The sequence below is a fragment of the Empidonax traillii genome, unplaced genomic scaffold, assembly GCF_003031625.1.
Source record: "Empidonax traillii isolate 1590-97213 ecotype Southwest subspecies unplaced genomic scaffold, ASM303162v1 scaffold25:size3598162, whole genome shotgun sequence".
Classification (NCBI taxonomy): domain Eukaryota; kingdom Metazoa; phylum Chordata; class Aves; order Passeriformes; family Tyrannidae; genus Empidonax; species Empidonax traillii.
The window spans coordinates 1,178,347-1,196,146 of NW_020955218.1; the positions used below are offsets into that span (position 1 = coordinate 1,178,347).

The window sequence follows — 17,800 nt, forward strand, 5'->3', positions numbered from 1 at the left end:
CAGAATCATAGAATGGTTGGCCTTGGAAGGAAAGATCACCTCATTCCAACACCCCTGCCCTGGGCAGGGACACCTTCCACTAGATCAGATTGCTCAGAGCCCCATCCACCTTGGCCTTGAACACATCCCAGCTGATCTCCAAGCAAGTATCCAACCTTGTACCACTGGATGCAGAGCCTGGCTGCAGCACCATGGATCAGCCTGTAAAATGGTCTCCCAGAGTTAACACAGCCCCTGTGGGGATAAATTAAACTTCAGAGCAGCCCAAAACTTGCATGCTTTCCTCCATTTCCTCAGAGGTAGTGATGCCCCCTGACAGTCATGTTCCATCTCATTGCTGCATCCCACACGTTAAATTTCAGTGGTCGATGACCAAGCCTATTTCATATGCAAAACTGTTAAGAGTAAACTTTGTATAAGCCAAATACTGACTCAAAGTATTTATTTTTAGATGAGTTGTTAATCCCAGAGAGATTTATGCATTTGAACACAAGTCAAAAGCTTTTAAGAACTCTTAAGTATTCCGTATCAAATTTTCAAACCTGGGGAAAGCAAAATCATCACAATATATGCTAACAGTGCAGTTAGAAACAAACTTTATTGTTGCAGTTTCAAATTATTTACACAATATAAATCTCTTTGAAAGGTACATTACTTCATTTAATCAGTGGTAGAAGGCCTTAGAATAGCTTCAATCACATTTAGTTCAAAAGAAATACAATTCACTCCAATGGATAAATGATGCACCTAAACTCCACAACATACAAGAAGGGTCATGGGGACTTTTTTGGGGGATGACACTGCCAGAAGATGACAAAGGCTCTTTTATAAATTGAGCTTAGTTTATTCACAGGACACAAGTGGACTCGTGCTTGAAAGTACACTGAATAATATGCAGTAAAAAAAAAAAAAAAAGTGAATATATTCCTAATATGCTGTGGCCCTGTGTCTGCAAATGTTTAAATGGATTTTGGACAGCTGTGTTAAGAGGCTTAGACAGAACTAATGACTCTAACTCAAAGTCATATTTAAGAAAGATTGGATACATTCTTGGTGCTGAGACTATTCAAAGCACTTGTGTACAAAGCAGCAGCATTAACTACCACAGACTGCATCTGAGATACAAAATGAAAAATGGAAACTTACCATAAAAAAAAAAAAATAAAAATCACACACTGAAGACTGGACACATTTTTTTATAACACTTAATTACTACTACCAAAAACTTAGAAACATTTACCTATTTTTTTCCAGTTCACGCTGTGGTTTGTGGTATTTTATACAATATTTTTCACGTTTCTCTTCCAAGGTTTCTTTTATTTTGTGTTTTGCATAGGTCTCTATGTAGGGAAAAAAACCCCAGTAAACAGAGGAAAAATGCACTTACAATGACACAAAAATCGGTTGGTGCAGGACCCAAAGTTATTTCAGGTTTTTTTGTCAAAGTTTGCCAGATTTTAAGTAACTTGTTTGCTTTCTAAATGTTCACACAACTTTTCACTTCCATGAAGTTTCCCTCTGTGTCATCTCTCTATAAATATCAAACATATTTGGGATGTCTGTGAATTAAATTCCACACCAGAGGGAATCTGCAACAGCAGCTCAACCATTTTAGAAGGCTGCAGAAACAGCAAGTGTAGAACCTTGAACCAGAAACTTGGTAATCTGGTGAAGTCTGGCCATCCAAGATCCTAAAGGGCTTCAGGGCCATCCCAGTCCATATTCTGACATTTCACAGCAATAATAAACCCTTTTCTTAAAGAATTTGGTGCTGAGCACCACCTACACCATTAAATACAGAGAAGAGCCCAGTACACAGTTTTGCCAACTAATCAACTGCACGGGGGGCTGATGGGATTTTAAAATTATCATCTTTTGAACCATTTCTTCCCTCTCCCCCCACCCCAGGTTGACTGGTTTCCTAATCACACTTAATCTCTACAAATCAGACCAAGAGGAAGTCACTTAAAAAAAGTGTGGGGGGGAAGAGGATCAAACAGTGCCTTTTCCAGTATCTCACTCCATCACTTGGATGGAGCACATTCATACAACTGGCCTGTGTAAGCATTTCACACATTTTCCTTCCCACTCAAGGTCTCTAAGCCCCAAAGTGGTTTAAGCCACCTGGAATGGTGTGGTTGCTCACTGCTGAGAGACCCTTTCTTAAAAATTGTGTTTGGCTAACAGAACACCTATTTGCACAAGACTAAAGGTCGTGGCTTTTCATATCTTTCACAACTATTAAAAACAATCATCTTGCCACCCACAGTCATAAAAAGGGGGTAAAAAAAATCAGCTGCAAGACTGCTCCATGTCGGCCTTGCATTTACCTCAAGGTTTCATCAAATGCTTTCTGCTCTAATACAGTGATTACAACCCATCTGGTGTGGAAGATGATAGGAGATAGCTCCCAATTCCAGTAGTTTAGCAAACTAGCACACCTTAGAACACAGTCAATAACACAAAACATTAACACAAAGGACACCCAGACACCTCAAACACAGACAAGGAAAGATGTGGTCAACCTCCTCTTCAAACTACAGGAAGGACTGCTCCAAGCAAGAGATTATAGTCCACTGGGTTTTAGAACAAAGCTTTATTTAATCAAAAAGTTACCCAAATTTAAGATTTCTTTTGGTAAGAGTAACAAAACAGTATTTTGTAAGCTTTTGTTAGCTACCTAAGGCTTTAAAAAAATCTGAACTTTATTTTGAAGCAAACTTTACCCTTTACAATTTGCTCTTGTCCTTAAACCATGCAAGTAAACAAGCATAAACAATACCTTGCTACACCAAAAGCTGAAGCTTGAGTTTCCATGTAAATGATTTCCTTTTACTTACATTTACCAAGCCCATCCCTCCTCTTGACTAGTACCTCTTGGATTAAACTCCCTTCCCAGGACCCTGGTCATCTGAAGTGTCACCACTGATATGCACAGGTAAGGCTGACACGTTGTACAAACTGTATCAAGATCAATTTGTCAGATGGAGCATGAGATTTGCACAGCATTTTCCAGCAGAGTTAAACACCAGTGAAAAGAACAAACCAACAGCTTGAAGGGCACAATGGGGTTCAAAAGAGACAGTGAAAGGCAACAGTGATGGAATATAGTCAGGGAAAAAACATTGCTTCATTGTCTATGTTTCCAAGGTTAAAGGCCTCTTCAGAAAGGGACTTCCTATACAAAAAAATTCTGATGAGAAGTTATGTACTGACAAAACAGAAAGTAAATTTAGTCCAAAAAGGAAATCGTGATGGCTAAGTATGGAAAGGAAGTTTTATATTCATGTTTACCCTAACCAAGCAGGGTTGTGAGCATAGGGAGTAGGGGGAGGGAGTGGCGCTCAGGGAAAATACCTCAGCTAACTTTCAGATAGTCTAAAGGGAGTACCAATAGTTCTAGCATTGAGGAAACTTGAGTGGCAGAACTATTTTGGTGATTTGAGCACTCAGTATAAGCATTTACAAGTTAGGAACTAACTCTAGAATAAGGTTCTATCCTTCTTTAAGTTGGATATTTAACATCAATATTTAAGTTGGGGGACTCCTATCACAACTACCTCAACCACTGTCCCCATGGGAGCACACACTTTAGGAGTGCTTCAATTCAACACACTTATGTTTTGAAGTCACCAGCATTCAAGAACGTATAGGAAACTTTTGGAAGTTTAAGTAAACAATTTTAACAGCTTTCCCTATCCCACAGGACTACATGTACCTCTGATGCATGGTTTGCACTATTATTAGAACAGAATTTCTTTTAATCTAAGTACTGTATAAATTCCTTTATTCCCAGAATGATTCCCAAGAGCAAGTTGTCAAAAAAGCTAACAGGGGAAAAAAAGACCCTGGATGCCCAAGGCTATAAATGGATACCTTAACATAAAACTACTATGTTGTGTTACAGGTCAATTTAACAAAAGAAGTCCGCACACAGAATTAGATTTCTTCTTTACATCAAAATTTCTACAAAATAGGAGAGAATACAATGCAATACACAAGTCCATAAATGCAAGATACAGTACAATTCACACTAATTTACAAATGGTTATTTACACTGTTGTATATACACGTACAGTCAGACCTGGTTAATGCAAATTTGGTATGTCCTTTTAAAATGCAAATCAAAAAGTGTAAATGAAGGTATTTAAAGTTATGTGACAGGAGACTAGTTACCGTTCAGAAATCTTTAGTGTTTGGGTGACCTATGAAATCAGGCCTGGATTAGCCAGATCTGACTGCAGAAATGAGAAGAAAAAAATTCACACTATTCTGCTTTACAAAAGCAACCAGGCCACTACGGTCTATTGACTTGATGCTATTTCTGCAGGAATGCCGTTACTAATAATCCTCTTTATATTTACAATATAGGCTTAACTACAGCAAGAATTATTAATTTTGGCATTCATGCCCTTAGCGTAACATAAAGGCAACAGAGTATCTTCTTGGCAAGTCACAGTCAAAACTAATACAGGATGTTTCTAGAGCTCAGTCTTTTTTTTTTTTTTTTTTGTCCTCCTTCAAATATCTTAATGTTGGTATTACAGAGACTGAGATAAATTAATTGAAACAAGTACATGTTCTCTAGTACCTAACTTACATTCAGAACGTCCTGTATTCACAGTTTCAAGCTACCTTACCTGCAATGCCATTGCAAACTACTGCTTCAAACTTAATGCACCTGTAGATATTCCTCAGCAAGCAAGAATATCCAAGTGCTACTGGCTCAAAGGGATGTGCAACAAGGCTCAAGGTAACTGGCATTTCCTTTTGGGAGATGTTTTACAGTATTTCCTCAGAATTGATCACAAATTGGTTTAATCTGCACTTGTCTTGAAGGAAAGCTGATGCAAAGCAGCGCTTAAGTGTGTAAAATTAAATTTCAACGTGCAAAATTAAATCTTCTACCGTTACTGTAAAGTCCACCACTGTAACCTGCGGCAGTCCTTGTGCTTCTTCTAAGTGGCTCAGGAAAAGCTTGGATATTTACTACCTGCTTCAAAGTGCTTTTATGGGATTCAGTGGAACTTCACAAGGATGAGACTGAGCTGCACTCAGGAAAAGCTTTGGTTCTGCAGAAGCAAACTTCCACTCCTACAGTTATTGCTACTTGAGCTACACAAGCAGAAATACTACTGACAAAAACTAAACTAACTCCAAATGCAAGCAGTACTGGTACCTGAAAAGGGAATGTGTCTTGCAAGCCATTGGGAAACTCAGGTGTTGGGTTTCCCAAGACCAAGTGAACTTCACTGCCTTCTTTCAAATATTTCACAAATACAAAGCAACGCTGTCAGAAATAAAGCCACCATTTGGAAGAAAACTAATAAAAGAGTTCAGAGATCTTGATCAGTCTTACTTCCAAGCACATCTTGCTGAACTTAAAGGAAATACAAGACAGCAGGGTATTATTCATCACATGTCAATAATGTCCACAGGGAGAAAGTACAGAAGATTAAGGTCTTCAGTGCCTTCATGAGCTCTAGCAACATCCTTGGTAACTGCTACAAAGTAAATTATAAATGTCTATTTTAGCTATTTGTTTCAACTACAAAGAAAGTTTGTCCAGTATAGTAGCCTCCAGCTAATGAAAATGGTTACCTCATTTCAAGTTATAAAAAAAAAAATCCCAGTTCTCCCATTTGTATAAGAATTTTTAAGGTTTTGACTGAAGAAAATATTTTAAAAATAAACACCAAAAAAAAACCCCAAAAAACGAAATGGAAACATTCAGAGATGAATACAAATAGGAGGGAAAAAAAAATCCTAAATCGTGCTTTTGTAAAAGAACAGAATGCCATTTAAAATGGTCTTTAAAGGTGAAAGTTTTTCATTCACATGAATTTTCTTTGTCCTGAATCGATCCAAGCTTTTTGTAAAGCATGTATGTATATACGTGTGTACACGGGATACACACATACACACACAGCAGGGTGCCATAAAGCAATTTTGAATAAATATCTTTGCTGGAGTCTGTACAACAGACTCCCCATAATATTTACTCTTCAGGTAAGTAAGTTTGTGTTTGCACGTGTACTTGCACACGCACAGACTTTGTACATGTGGGCACTTATGTGACCAAAGTGCAAAGTTTCTCAGAGTATCATCAGAGTAGAGAGTACATGCCTGCCCAGCTCCACACTGCATTGGTGAGCTTGATTTTTCTGTTGTGGGTTTTTTCTCCCTTCTCGTGTCCCACCCCCCCACCCCACCCCCCTTTCAGAGTTAAAGCCTCTTTTCCACACAAACTTATACATTATTCCACTAAGTAAACATTGTCTTTTCAATTCACATTTTGTAATCCAGACCATTCTTGGTATAATAGCTTTAAGAAATAAGAAAGTGTGTGTGATGATCAAAGCCCAGTTGCTCAAGTCATACACTTTTCCATACTGTCCTTCAAACTGGAGACTTTGAAAAGCGATTTGCTGACAGAAAAAAAAAAAAAAAAAGAACCACTAGACACACCAGAATCTGCACAGCTACAGGACCAGGCGTTTAAGACTTAGAATCCAAGGTTAAAAGATGACAAAGCAGAAAGATGTCAACAACACATGAACTGTAAACCTGTGTCTTGCTCCTCAGTGCAACAGGATCTCTGCTCACTCGTCTCCAGTTCAACATCTGTTCCATTAGATCCTACTGAAGCACATCAAATACAGACACCAGAATAGTGTTCAAATTTAGAATTAAGTTTCAAAAAGGAATATAGATTTGGAATAGTGGTCTTTTGCTTTCAAGAGAACACTTAATAAACAAGCAGCTTTCGCACGGAAGTTACAGATGGTACATGCCCTCAGAGAACCTGGTGGCCACAGAACTTTCACATTTCTGCAGCTTAACACATCAAGAAGAAAAAAAAACCCAAAACATTATTACTTCAGCAAGCTGATTGATTCTTGTGCAAAAAAAAAAAAAAAAAAAAAAAAAACACCTGTACCATCATACGGAAAGCTACAGTTTTCTTTAAAAAAAAAAAAAAAAAGGGAAAAATAAAGACAATCCTAACCCTTCTGCCTAGTTACACAGGAGATCTCACAAGTCTATATTCACTCGTTTTGCTTGTACTCATCTTAAAAGGGTAATATTCTCTGACATGTCTTCTTTAGCATAAGTTAATGCAACTTCAATAAAATAAGTTGTTTAAATGAATCCTTTGGAACAACTTCACTGTCTGCACCCAACTTTAACAAAAACTGATGAAAGCAGCAATGGAATCGTGTTAAACTTATAATAAATAATTCACATACAACATATGTTAAATTACAAAGAAGAATTAAATTGCCATTTCTACAACTTTTTATAGATTTAGCAAGTTTCTAATCCGTTTTATATCAACAGCAGTATGTATGCTCTTCATATTAAATTTAACATTGAAGGACTGTTTAGAGGCATTATTTATAAAGCAAGAACCACCAAGTGAGCATTACAGCACTTCAACAAATGTTTAGCTTTTTTCCAGTATCTGTTCTCAGAAAAGATCCAGGGGTTGTCCATCCACTTGGCAAGTGTCCTCCTCTTCGTTACTCAGGAAGAGTTAACGTCACGACCTCCTGTTTCATTTTGAAATACTGGTTAAACCGAACAATTGCATACCTATTGAAAGGGAGAGAGAGAGTCCAAGTGAAGAGCAGGTAACTCCTTACATGAAAACATCCATGCTAAGTAGTACTAGTCAAAAGACCACCGGCCCCAGGACCCTGTTTCCAACACTGACCCTTAGCAGCTGCCAAAGGAAGAAATTCAGAACAGATCATCGATGTTCCGGTACTTCCTCACCCCACTCCCAGCTTGCAAAACAGGTGTTGTTCTGGGATTATCAAAACGTAGTGGTTGTGGGTTTAATAGTTCTCAATGGACTGTCCAACTACATTCCCACAGAACTCTGACCTTGATTATTACAAGAATGGCACTTTATTCAGAGCTGACAAGTTTCAGGGTTCTGTGGCCCGTGTTTTCTCTTAGTTTGTCGCGCCATCTCGTGGTGACGCGCAGGTACTTCTGCAGTAGATAATCAGTCACAGGAACCCACAGTGGTCTCATTGACAAAATGACACAACGAAACCCAGCAAACTGGCTTAGTCAGCGCAAAACACTCCAAAGATATAAAAGGTCATTTAAAAAACGCCAAAGACACACTTATCCACCTGAAACACAACCACCCCGGCCAGCACCTCAGGAAACAGGGCTTAACATTCATCAGTGTTAGAAAGACTCTGTAAAAATAGTTGGATTTTCCAGGAGCAACACTCCATGCAATCAGTACAAAAGAGCTTGTTTACTACAAGAATCCCATTTCTTTGACTCCTGCAGTTGGAAATGTAGGTCTCAGATCTGAAAGACAGCACACCTCACTGACCAACTTGGATTTTAAGCCCTTACCTCTTCAATTAAAAAAAAAAAAAAAAAAAAAAAAAGCACTAAATGCCCCAAAACAGTATGTTCCTTGCCTTCTTATACCATGAGCTTTAACCCAGGGGCACATACTACTCAGAGAACTTTCAGCAACAAAAAGCACAGACAGCTTTTACTATCTTGTTTTCTCTGAAAGATGTTATTGTATGACCACACAGATCAGGTCTGTCTCTCAGGTCTCAGTTTCTGATAAGTTGGGGTATTGGAGTGGAATGGCCCCCCGGGTTCCTTCCAGCCCCCAGCATTCCATGTTTGTACATAGCAAGCACACTTACCCTAGAAAATCGAAGTCAATGGTGGAATACTTGGCTTGAATTAGAGCCCACAATCCCCAAAAGAAGTGGGAAGCCTGAAAGAAAATTTATCAGTGAAAAATCAGCCTATTTCCAACCTAACTTGCAGACATAGTCTCACATTGCGACAAAAAAGTTATCTACAAAAGAGCACTCAAAACACAAACTTTTTGTAAAATTATTTGATAATTTTTTACCAAACAGACTGGTAAGCAGTATTATAGAATAAATTACTGGCAATCAGAGGAGTAAACCTATTGGACTCTTAACTCTCCATGTGCCATTTTCAAGAAAAATAATGTTGCTTTTATAAAATAGGTCACCTATGAAGCAGATTTTTGTACGACTATATAAACTATACTTTTAAAATGCACCGAAATTCAATTATCTTATCCACTTCTGCTAATTAAATATATATGATTTCACATGTATTCAAATGTAGTACAAATATGAAATTCCTTTCAAATCCCTGACTACACCCTTAGACCTCTATAACTACACACACTTTCACTGCTGACTTAGACAAAGATGATGTGCAGTGCTGTAAGAAAACCTTTAACTCATCAGCCTTGACACAAACTTCTCATTCATTCCAAACTTACTTCCATGTTCACTTCAAGATCGAAACCATTAATGATTTGATTGTTAATACACCTCAAATCAACATGCAATGGTCATGACGGTCTCCTTGTGAAAGACATCTCTGGACCACCCAGGCTACAAATTACAGACTTTAAACTTCAGTGAATAACTGCTTACAATAATTTCCTAAATGGCTTTCCAAAGACTGCATGTAACGACCAGTTTAGAAGGCACAAAAATGCACACGCACCCAAAAGCATCTTAACACGGTAACTAATATATGTCCATGTGAATCTTGTACGTCTAGTTTAGATAACTTTGCCAGAGAGTAGAAGTTCAGCATTGTACATCAGGATCCATTAACTTTAGGTCATATTTTCTCATGACAAAGCTTCCCACATGAAGTGACACAAGTGTCACACAGTATTTGAGCATCATGTGTGGTCTATAGGCAAGCCTTGAGCTGTTCTCTAAACACAGCTCTATCCTCTTAAACATTACTGTGACCATCGTTTAAAACTGACAAAACAATGCTATATATTTTAAAACAGACCATCAGCCTACCTAATTGCATCTCTAACTTCCCCAAATGAATGGGACAGCTGAGTTTAACAGTAACAGCTGACATTTTTAAAAGAATAGCACCAAACAAGCTGCTATTTTCAAAGACTTGTTTAATAATCATCTTTTTGTGAACTTTTTTTCCTCACTGCAACCATTAGCTTTTGCCAGAAAACAGAGTATTACAATAACAGAGGTGTGCTTGGATCAGTAGGAAAGAGGACTAAATTAAGGCTAGAGTGGTTTCTTTAGACTTAGTCCCCCTACAAATAGTTTGCCATGTTAGTCTTGAGGAGAAAACAAAATAGAGGCAACTTTTGTTGTAACATGTCCAATCGCATCGTCTAGGCAAAAAAAGATCAGGGCTAGTTGAAAAATGTGAACCTTTTAAGTATCTGTTCAGAAATCACACAAAGAAAAAGCTTAGGAAAAGAGAAAGACAACATCAAACTGCTTCTAACAGTATATATCATCATGACATTTAAAGATTTAATTCCACACCTATGTGACTTGACTTGTTCTACCTCTGTGATTTACATTTGATGTGTTTTGTTTCCCTGACGGGCAAGGCATCAAAAAGTCAGTTCAAAATATCCTGGTCTTACTCTAACAGAATTTTATCATCTTATCTTAAAAAGGCTTCTAAAGTTTGTCTTTATGAACTTGCTCTTCTGTCTTCTTACCACTACAAACAAAAGTTCAATACACCATAAGCTCTGGTCAACTCAAACTTGCCACACCAATGAACAGCCAACAGAAACACTCAGTAAAAGCTCATCTCCTCCTTTCCTGAATGCCCAATGCTTCTTTCCCTGGGAATATTCTACAGACAATTTTTAAACATGCAACACACCAGCAAGTGGAAGTAAGCTTCTTAGAGAAGATTTTCTTTATGTGCCAGAGCACTCAGATTAAGAAACTGGGAATTACATTTGTCCACAGTGTGTCTAATCAAGTGTTTACTTACCAGTGCAAACTGATTGACTTGGACATACAGAATCTCGACTTCTTTTTCACTGACTTCTGTGCCAAATCCTTTATATTCTTTGTAGGCCTCAAGGTAAGATCTCAGCCACTGTTCCTGTAATTTTCTGTTAGGATAAAGGCTGTAGTCTACCTCATTTACTCCTAGAAAAGAAACAAATACCTATTAAAAACTTCTGTAGTCTAAAAAAACCATTAGAAGTACCTACACTGCTCCTTGCATACCTCTCTTTCTTGTGCCCAACTGTGTGCTCCCAGACATTCCAGGGGTAAGGCTGTGATTTTTACAGTATGAGATTCCCCTAAATATTCATTCAAGAAAGCTCTTAAATAAGTAGAGCTTACAATCCTCTATGTTTAAAAGTCCATTATTAGACTACTTTCCCTTTCCCAGCCCAACACACAGGCACAAATTGCTGTGGACAATCAGCATTTTTACTTGGACCTGACTTTATCAGTTACATGTTGTCAAGAATTTCCCACACACAAACCAGTGTTCAACATCTGATTTGCGTTTTCAGCCACGTAGAGTCTACTTGTATGCTGAGATTCAACAACTTGGGCTTTGAGAGAAGCTTCAAGAAAAAGTATATGCAGTATGAAATAAAAGCCCTCATAAAAACATCAAATACTACATATTTGGTAGGAAAAGGGACTTGTATGCAACAACATCCCAAGTTGAGTTGAGAGCCATATCCAGTTGTCACTAAGAAAGCTCATGTCTGAAGAAAATTTACTACAAGTCTGTCTCTCTCCTCCACGGGGTTTGGTGGAATTAGAAGTCTTATCTCTATAACCCCTTTTTATCCTATTTTTCTTTCTATACTGGAGATGCTTAGTCACAGACCATAGGGAGTGTGGCAGGAGCCCCACACCTGCATCTCAGCTCAATCCCACTATTACTCCCCAGGGATTTTGGAATGCTCCTGAAGTCTTACACTACAAACAGTGCAATCCCCTTGCACCTAAACTCTTTTGTGTGTCAGATCTACTGAAATTTAGCTTGAAAACATAATTAAGATTTTTACTGGATGAAGAGTAAAAGTGAAGCACAACTGTTCTTCATAGCTAAAGAAATGTATTTGTGCATTTCATCTTCTTACCAATGTAAGACTTTGAGAAGTGCAAGACAAAAAAAAATCAAATGCACTCAATTATAACCAGTAAAAGAATTTAACTTGCTTTCCAAATATTTAAATTACCAATTCTACAATTAAAATTACCAACTACACATCTTGATTTTTTTTAAGTTACCTCAACTTCACATTGTGAAACAACTTGTAGATTAATGCTCCTAATTTCCACACTGTGCTTTCCATTTGCACTAATCATTATGAAGGTTTCTGCTACTGCCCCATGCTCTGAAACACCACAGCACACACTTGAGGTTATTTCTCCCTTATGGAGTAAATGGAACAGGTATTCACCAAGAAAATTTGAACTAGTTAATAAGTGAGTATACAAACATCTTATTCCTGAAATACCACCTTTTTCCTATGACAGTCTTACCTTTACTTCTCATTTTAGGACAGGGCAAGTACTTAGCACACCCATTCAGACCAACAAGAAACCAGACAATCCTGTTTTTTGGCACTGCGGAACCACACAGAGTATTCTCAGTATATACCTGTGGTGTGACATCAACAGTATTTCACTACAGTCTCTGCTGTGTCACTTGACAGAAGGACACTGAGAAAGCTGTGGGTTCTGTATTTATGTAATTCTACCAGCATGGAGGACATGACATTCCCATATCTGGCTTAGAGAAGCTGCAAAGTAAAGGCATAACTGGCCTGCAAAATGAGACATCAGCATATTCTGATACTGTGAGTTGAGAGCTGTAAACATGCATTTAGATAAACAAACAAAGAATGTGCAAGAATGAGGTAGTTGGGGATTTTTTTTATTCATAAACCATTCAAACTTTACCTCAGAAATCCAATTCTTAAATCCAATTCTTACCTGCAAATTCATTGAAGTGATTTCCAATGTCATAAGCCAGGTAGTTGTATCCAGAGTACTCATAGTCTATGAACTGCACATCACCTGTGTGAGAGACAACAGCAACAACATCAGAGTTAAGATCAAGTGAAGTCACAGCCCTAATTCTTTGGTGTCCTTTGAAGATTTTGGGGAAAAACGAAACCAAACCAAACTATGCACTCATCTTTCTTGTGCCCAGTTGTGTGCACTCAGACATTCCAGTGTAAGGTGATTTTTACAATACGAGATTCCCCTAAATATTCACTTGAAAAAGCTCTTGAATAATTAGAGCTTACAATTCTCCATGTTTAAAATCTAAATAAGAGAATTTCAACTTCTACCACATGAGGGCACCCCTTACCCTCAAAATAAGAAGTAGAGTAGCAGATTATTTATTTAAATTTTATGTAGAAATAGTAGATCAATTTTTCCCTGACTTAAAAAAAAAAAAAGTTTTGCTTATTCTCAAACAGAAGCGAAACCACAGTCTACTAACACGTTGCAACAATGCTGATATTTCCTCTAACACATTGATACTTCCTGCTTCCTCCAACCACACTTACAAAGCAAGACTATTCTTAACTGTTCCTTTTTTTATCTGGCTTAAACTGGTCTCAAGAAACTGCCAGACAGTCCTCAAGTACTCAAAACTATCTAACTATGTAGTATTATGTAAACAAGGGTTAACAAAACAGCAAAACACAGCCCCAAATGTTTCCAAATTATGTTTGCCTGCAGTGAAACGCAGGAAAAGGCTTCACTTAATTTCTACAGCACGTAAAAGTGTCAAAAAATTAACAACATAGAACAGGTAAAAAGCTAGAGCTGTTGTATTTTAAGGGAAACCAGCAAAATTACTAAAAACATCAGAGGAGGAAGTAACTGGTAAACATAAGAACTTTGCACTAGAACATTAAAATAGAAGTCTTGCATTTCTCATTGCTATGCTGAATAGGTATTTTTCACCCTTCTCTGTCTCTATACCTATTCTTTTTTTACTATCTGCAAATTTAATTAATAAAACACTCCTTCTATTACAGAGAGTAATCTTCTTAACATGACCTAAAACATCTTACAGATACCAACGCTGTCAGAACTCCAGGTTAAAAAAAACAAGAACAACGTTAAAATTAAGTATATTATATACACATTTTTTTCTAGACTAAGGATTTTAAGAGCCTAGAATACTGCCTCCTTATGATTTAGGAATATCATACATCTCAAACACAATAGTTTCACCAACATCCTTGCCAAATTTGCACAGAAGAACATTATTAAAAATGTTCCTGCATATGCAGTTCATCTTTACTGCATTTGAAATACTAACACATTAATGTTTTCCAGGTGGACAAATCTTCTTGTCTAAGCACTTAAAATGGAAATTAAACTCCACAACATAAATAAAAATCACATAGGCACAATCCTCCAAGTCAGAGTTTACCCTTCCTTCCACTGAAAGAGAGGATTGCTTACTAAGGTTATGAGGTTAAATCTTTTAGGCTCTAACAAACCAATAGGTCTACAAAGCAACAAGCTCCTTCCAGGAAACTCTGTTGGCAATGGAAAAGTGAAGTTCTGTAGAACTTTGAAGGGACAAATTTCACAGCAGTTGCAGCAAAGATCATAAGATCTGCCACAAATGAACTTCTGCCACTGCCTGACTAGCAAATTAATACATTTGCTATTCCCACTGGTTCTTTATTGCTACTTTTCAAAAGACACACCTTTAAGTTACAAGCCAGACAAAATACACAGCCCAACCCTGGTTAATATTCTGCTACAGAACTGATCTCCTGAACCCCCCAAACATTTAATATTGTCTGTATTTATAGAGGTTTCTTACTGCCTTCCTGACATAAAATCCAAACACAGGAGATAAAAGTCTGCTTGTAAAATATGGATGTAAATACTTTAAATTTTTCATGTGTGGATTACACCTACAACATACCTACGTGCTACCACGGATTTTTAATTAAATCCATGGTTAGTTAGAGCTAACATTTGAAAAACTCACTTCCAGATATAAAAGAACATATCATACAACCAGAAATTGAATCTAGCAAGATAAAGCTGAAGCTGTTACTAGGCACCTGTCCTATGAGGAAGTGAATGTGAACAATGAGATAAGCTTTCAGTCAGTGCAATTTAGCACAGTGCCTGGCACCACAAGGCAGCAACAACGCCATACCCAGTCTGAAACAGATGAAGAAAATTTGGCAAACTCACATCTGATAAGACAAAAGCTCAAAGTGAAAAAGTCTTGTATTTATACTGATCCCTTTCAAACTCGTGCTACTATGGAACTCAACCTTAAAAGTTAATTTTTTCATGAAGGCTCAAAATGACACACAGTTCCTTCTGTGAAACTCAAAGAAAGCCAAAACTTTTAAGTTTGCTGCTGGATAAATGCACAATGCATAAAAGGTACCAGCTACCTTGTTTAAAAAAAAAAAAAGCAGAAGAAAGTTCTCATTAATTGTTTAAATAACTATAATACTAGAAATTACTTTTAAGAGTTACTGCAGCTCATATGAGAAAGCCACTTCTCAAAGACACAGCTTACTTTAGTGGTTTAGCAGGTAGCTTTTATTCTGAGGTTTCTAATAAGTACCAAGAATTTGCGCATCCCATTGATATCCCTGGGAGCAGGCAGACCAACAAGAGGCACTGCTCTTAGACATGATTTAAAAATAAGCTCTACCATCTCTCTGGAGAAGGTACTGTTATCAACAGGAATAGACACATCAAGAGTGTTGAATATTGCAAGTTGAAACACGTTCCTCTCTTCCAGGGATCTCCTACTGCAGACAACATGCAATGTACTCTAAAAAAACCACAGAAAGATACAAAATAGAATAATATGTGTTTTGTTATACATGCCAGAAACAAAATTTTAAATAGAACTATCAGTAATCAACAGTATCAAGGTACTGACAGGTAGGAGCATGATGACACCTCTCTTTCTAGTTGCTCTTCCCTTTTAATTGTCTAATAAGGGTAAGCACTTCCAATGTGCAAGTCCTGGCTGTAGTTACCACAGCTGAATGGTGTATCCTCAGTTCCATCCCATCCTGCTCATCAGGTGAGCCAGAGCCCCTAAAAGACAGCTTCAAAAACAATGGTCTGTGCTACGAACGTACTTGAAAATTCACAAATGGGGCATATACCCAAAAGAATAATTTTAGCTATAAATACCCAGTAGAGCTCTGCAAAACAAAACAGGTTTTTAGATCAAAACCAGAAGCCTTAAACATACCTCAGTCTTCAGAAGCACTGAGCACGCACAGACTCCTACCAAAGATCATAGAAAACATTGGGTAGACAAGGGGAATAAACAGAACAAAACCAGCCATCTACCTAACACACTTAACTTTCTGCCAGGTGATTTTCATATATTCAAAAAGAGCACATATAGATACAGACAAAAAAATTCTGATACGTGATCATGTTGAATAGCAAGTATTTGAATACTCTTAAAACATCAGGTATTTTTGGAAACTCCAGAGTCACATTAAAAAAAAAAATTAAAAATTAAAAAAAAACTTAGAAGCATCAGAACACAAGGTCTATAACTAAGCCCTACCAAGCATCAAGCATATTTTTAGTATTCTTGATGTCAAAACTGTAATTAAAAGCAATGTGAAGCTCCGAGCTATATCCTTCAAAGAGTAGATGACTGATAATTATAAGTTATGTAAAGTAACACTTGCAGATTTTCATATCCTGAGTGACTGAGAACGGACATTACCAAAACAGCAAGAGGCAGGATTCTCTCAGCCACAGCAGGAAAAAATTCAAATCAGATGAGTGAAACTCCATTAAATGAAGTTAGCACTCAACATGCGATGCCAGTCTCATAAATTAAATGTAAGGACAGGAGACTGATTCCTCTTAAAAGCAGTATGTGGCACAACTCATTTTTCTTTCAAGTCAGAAAACTTAACGTGAATTTAATGCAGAGGACAAGGCCTGGGACAAGCCGTATTCTTTGTAGTTGCATTAGACGTGAGTCCTAGTATCTGTTGGTAGTCTGTAGCTTAAACACATACACATCCCCCATGCCTAGTAAATGGGCAAATTAAGCATTCACAAACAAAATGATAAATGCAGTGGTACTAAAACAAGTAGTTTTTGTTCATGCCAGCTTCTGAAAAGCCAGACAATCCTACAAGCTTTGCATAAATTTTACTCAAGAGTAAAGAAAAAAAAAGTAGCTAATACAGAAGTTCAGTTCTCTCTCTTATTTCCAGCTTAGGGTCACCAAGCTCTTTTGGATTCACAGAAGCCTTTCTAGATGGAAGAGTAAATTTAGTCAGGGTACAGCATCACCAAAGCTGTTAACTACTTTCATAGAGTTTGATGCCATTTATAGTGAAGCACATCTTTAATGATATTCTTTTGTGCTCTTGCAAAATTATTTAGATACCAATGAAAGGTTTTGCTCTGCTGAACAGAATTCAAGCAACACATATACATATTTCTTTGCAGTTAAAACTCAGCTTCCACTTTCTGCTCTGTAAAAAGTGCACTATATGAAACAGCTTTCAAATGACAAACATTCCTTTTACAGATGGCACTGAGGCTTGGTTACTATGAAAATGGTACCTGCTGTACCCAGATTGCACAAGTTTTACAACAGTGCACGTACAACATTCAAACATAAGTTTAATAATGTCTTTATTTCATATTTCGAAGTCTTCCCCCCACAGCTGTATTCAGCTTGCCTGAAGCCAAAGTACTTTACATGCCTCCCTCCTCCCCACCCTGTCCCCAAACTCTAAACACTCACACACTTGTTACTGTAGGATTGCTCACAAGTGATGCACTCCTGGCATTGTTTTTTCCTCCATTCTGTTTACAAAAAGAAAAGCATATAGCATTTGTTTTTCAATTAGGAACTTAAAGTCTATTGACCACGATAGTGAACCTTTTAAAGGAATTCCTTGGATTTTTGTCTTTTTTGTTGTGTGGTGCTGCTACAA

At 37.4% G+C, this 17,800-nt stretch overlaps 1 protein-coding gene across 1 annotated transcript in view; it reads right to left on the reverse strand.

Annotated features, from left to right (window-relative positions):
* Positions 1-579: 579 nt before the first annotated feature.
* Positions 580-17,800, reverse strand: part of ETNK1 (ethanolamine kinase 1) — a 32,210-nt gene continuing 14,989 nt past the window's right edge. The window contains exons 5-8 of the mRNA XM_027905293.1: positions 12,798-12,881; positions 10,819-10,979; positions 8,691-8,764; positions 580-7,596 (exon numbers count right to left, since the gene is read on the reverse strand). Coding sequence (XP_027761094.1) covers positions 7,524-7,596; positions 8,691-8,764; positions 10,819-10,979; positions 12,798-12,881 — 392 coding nt within the window. The 3' untranslated portion in view covers positions 580-7,523. The remainder of the gene's footprint in view (positions 7,597-8,690; positions 8,765-10,818; positions 10,980-12,797; positions 12,882-17,800) is intronic.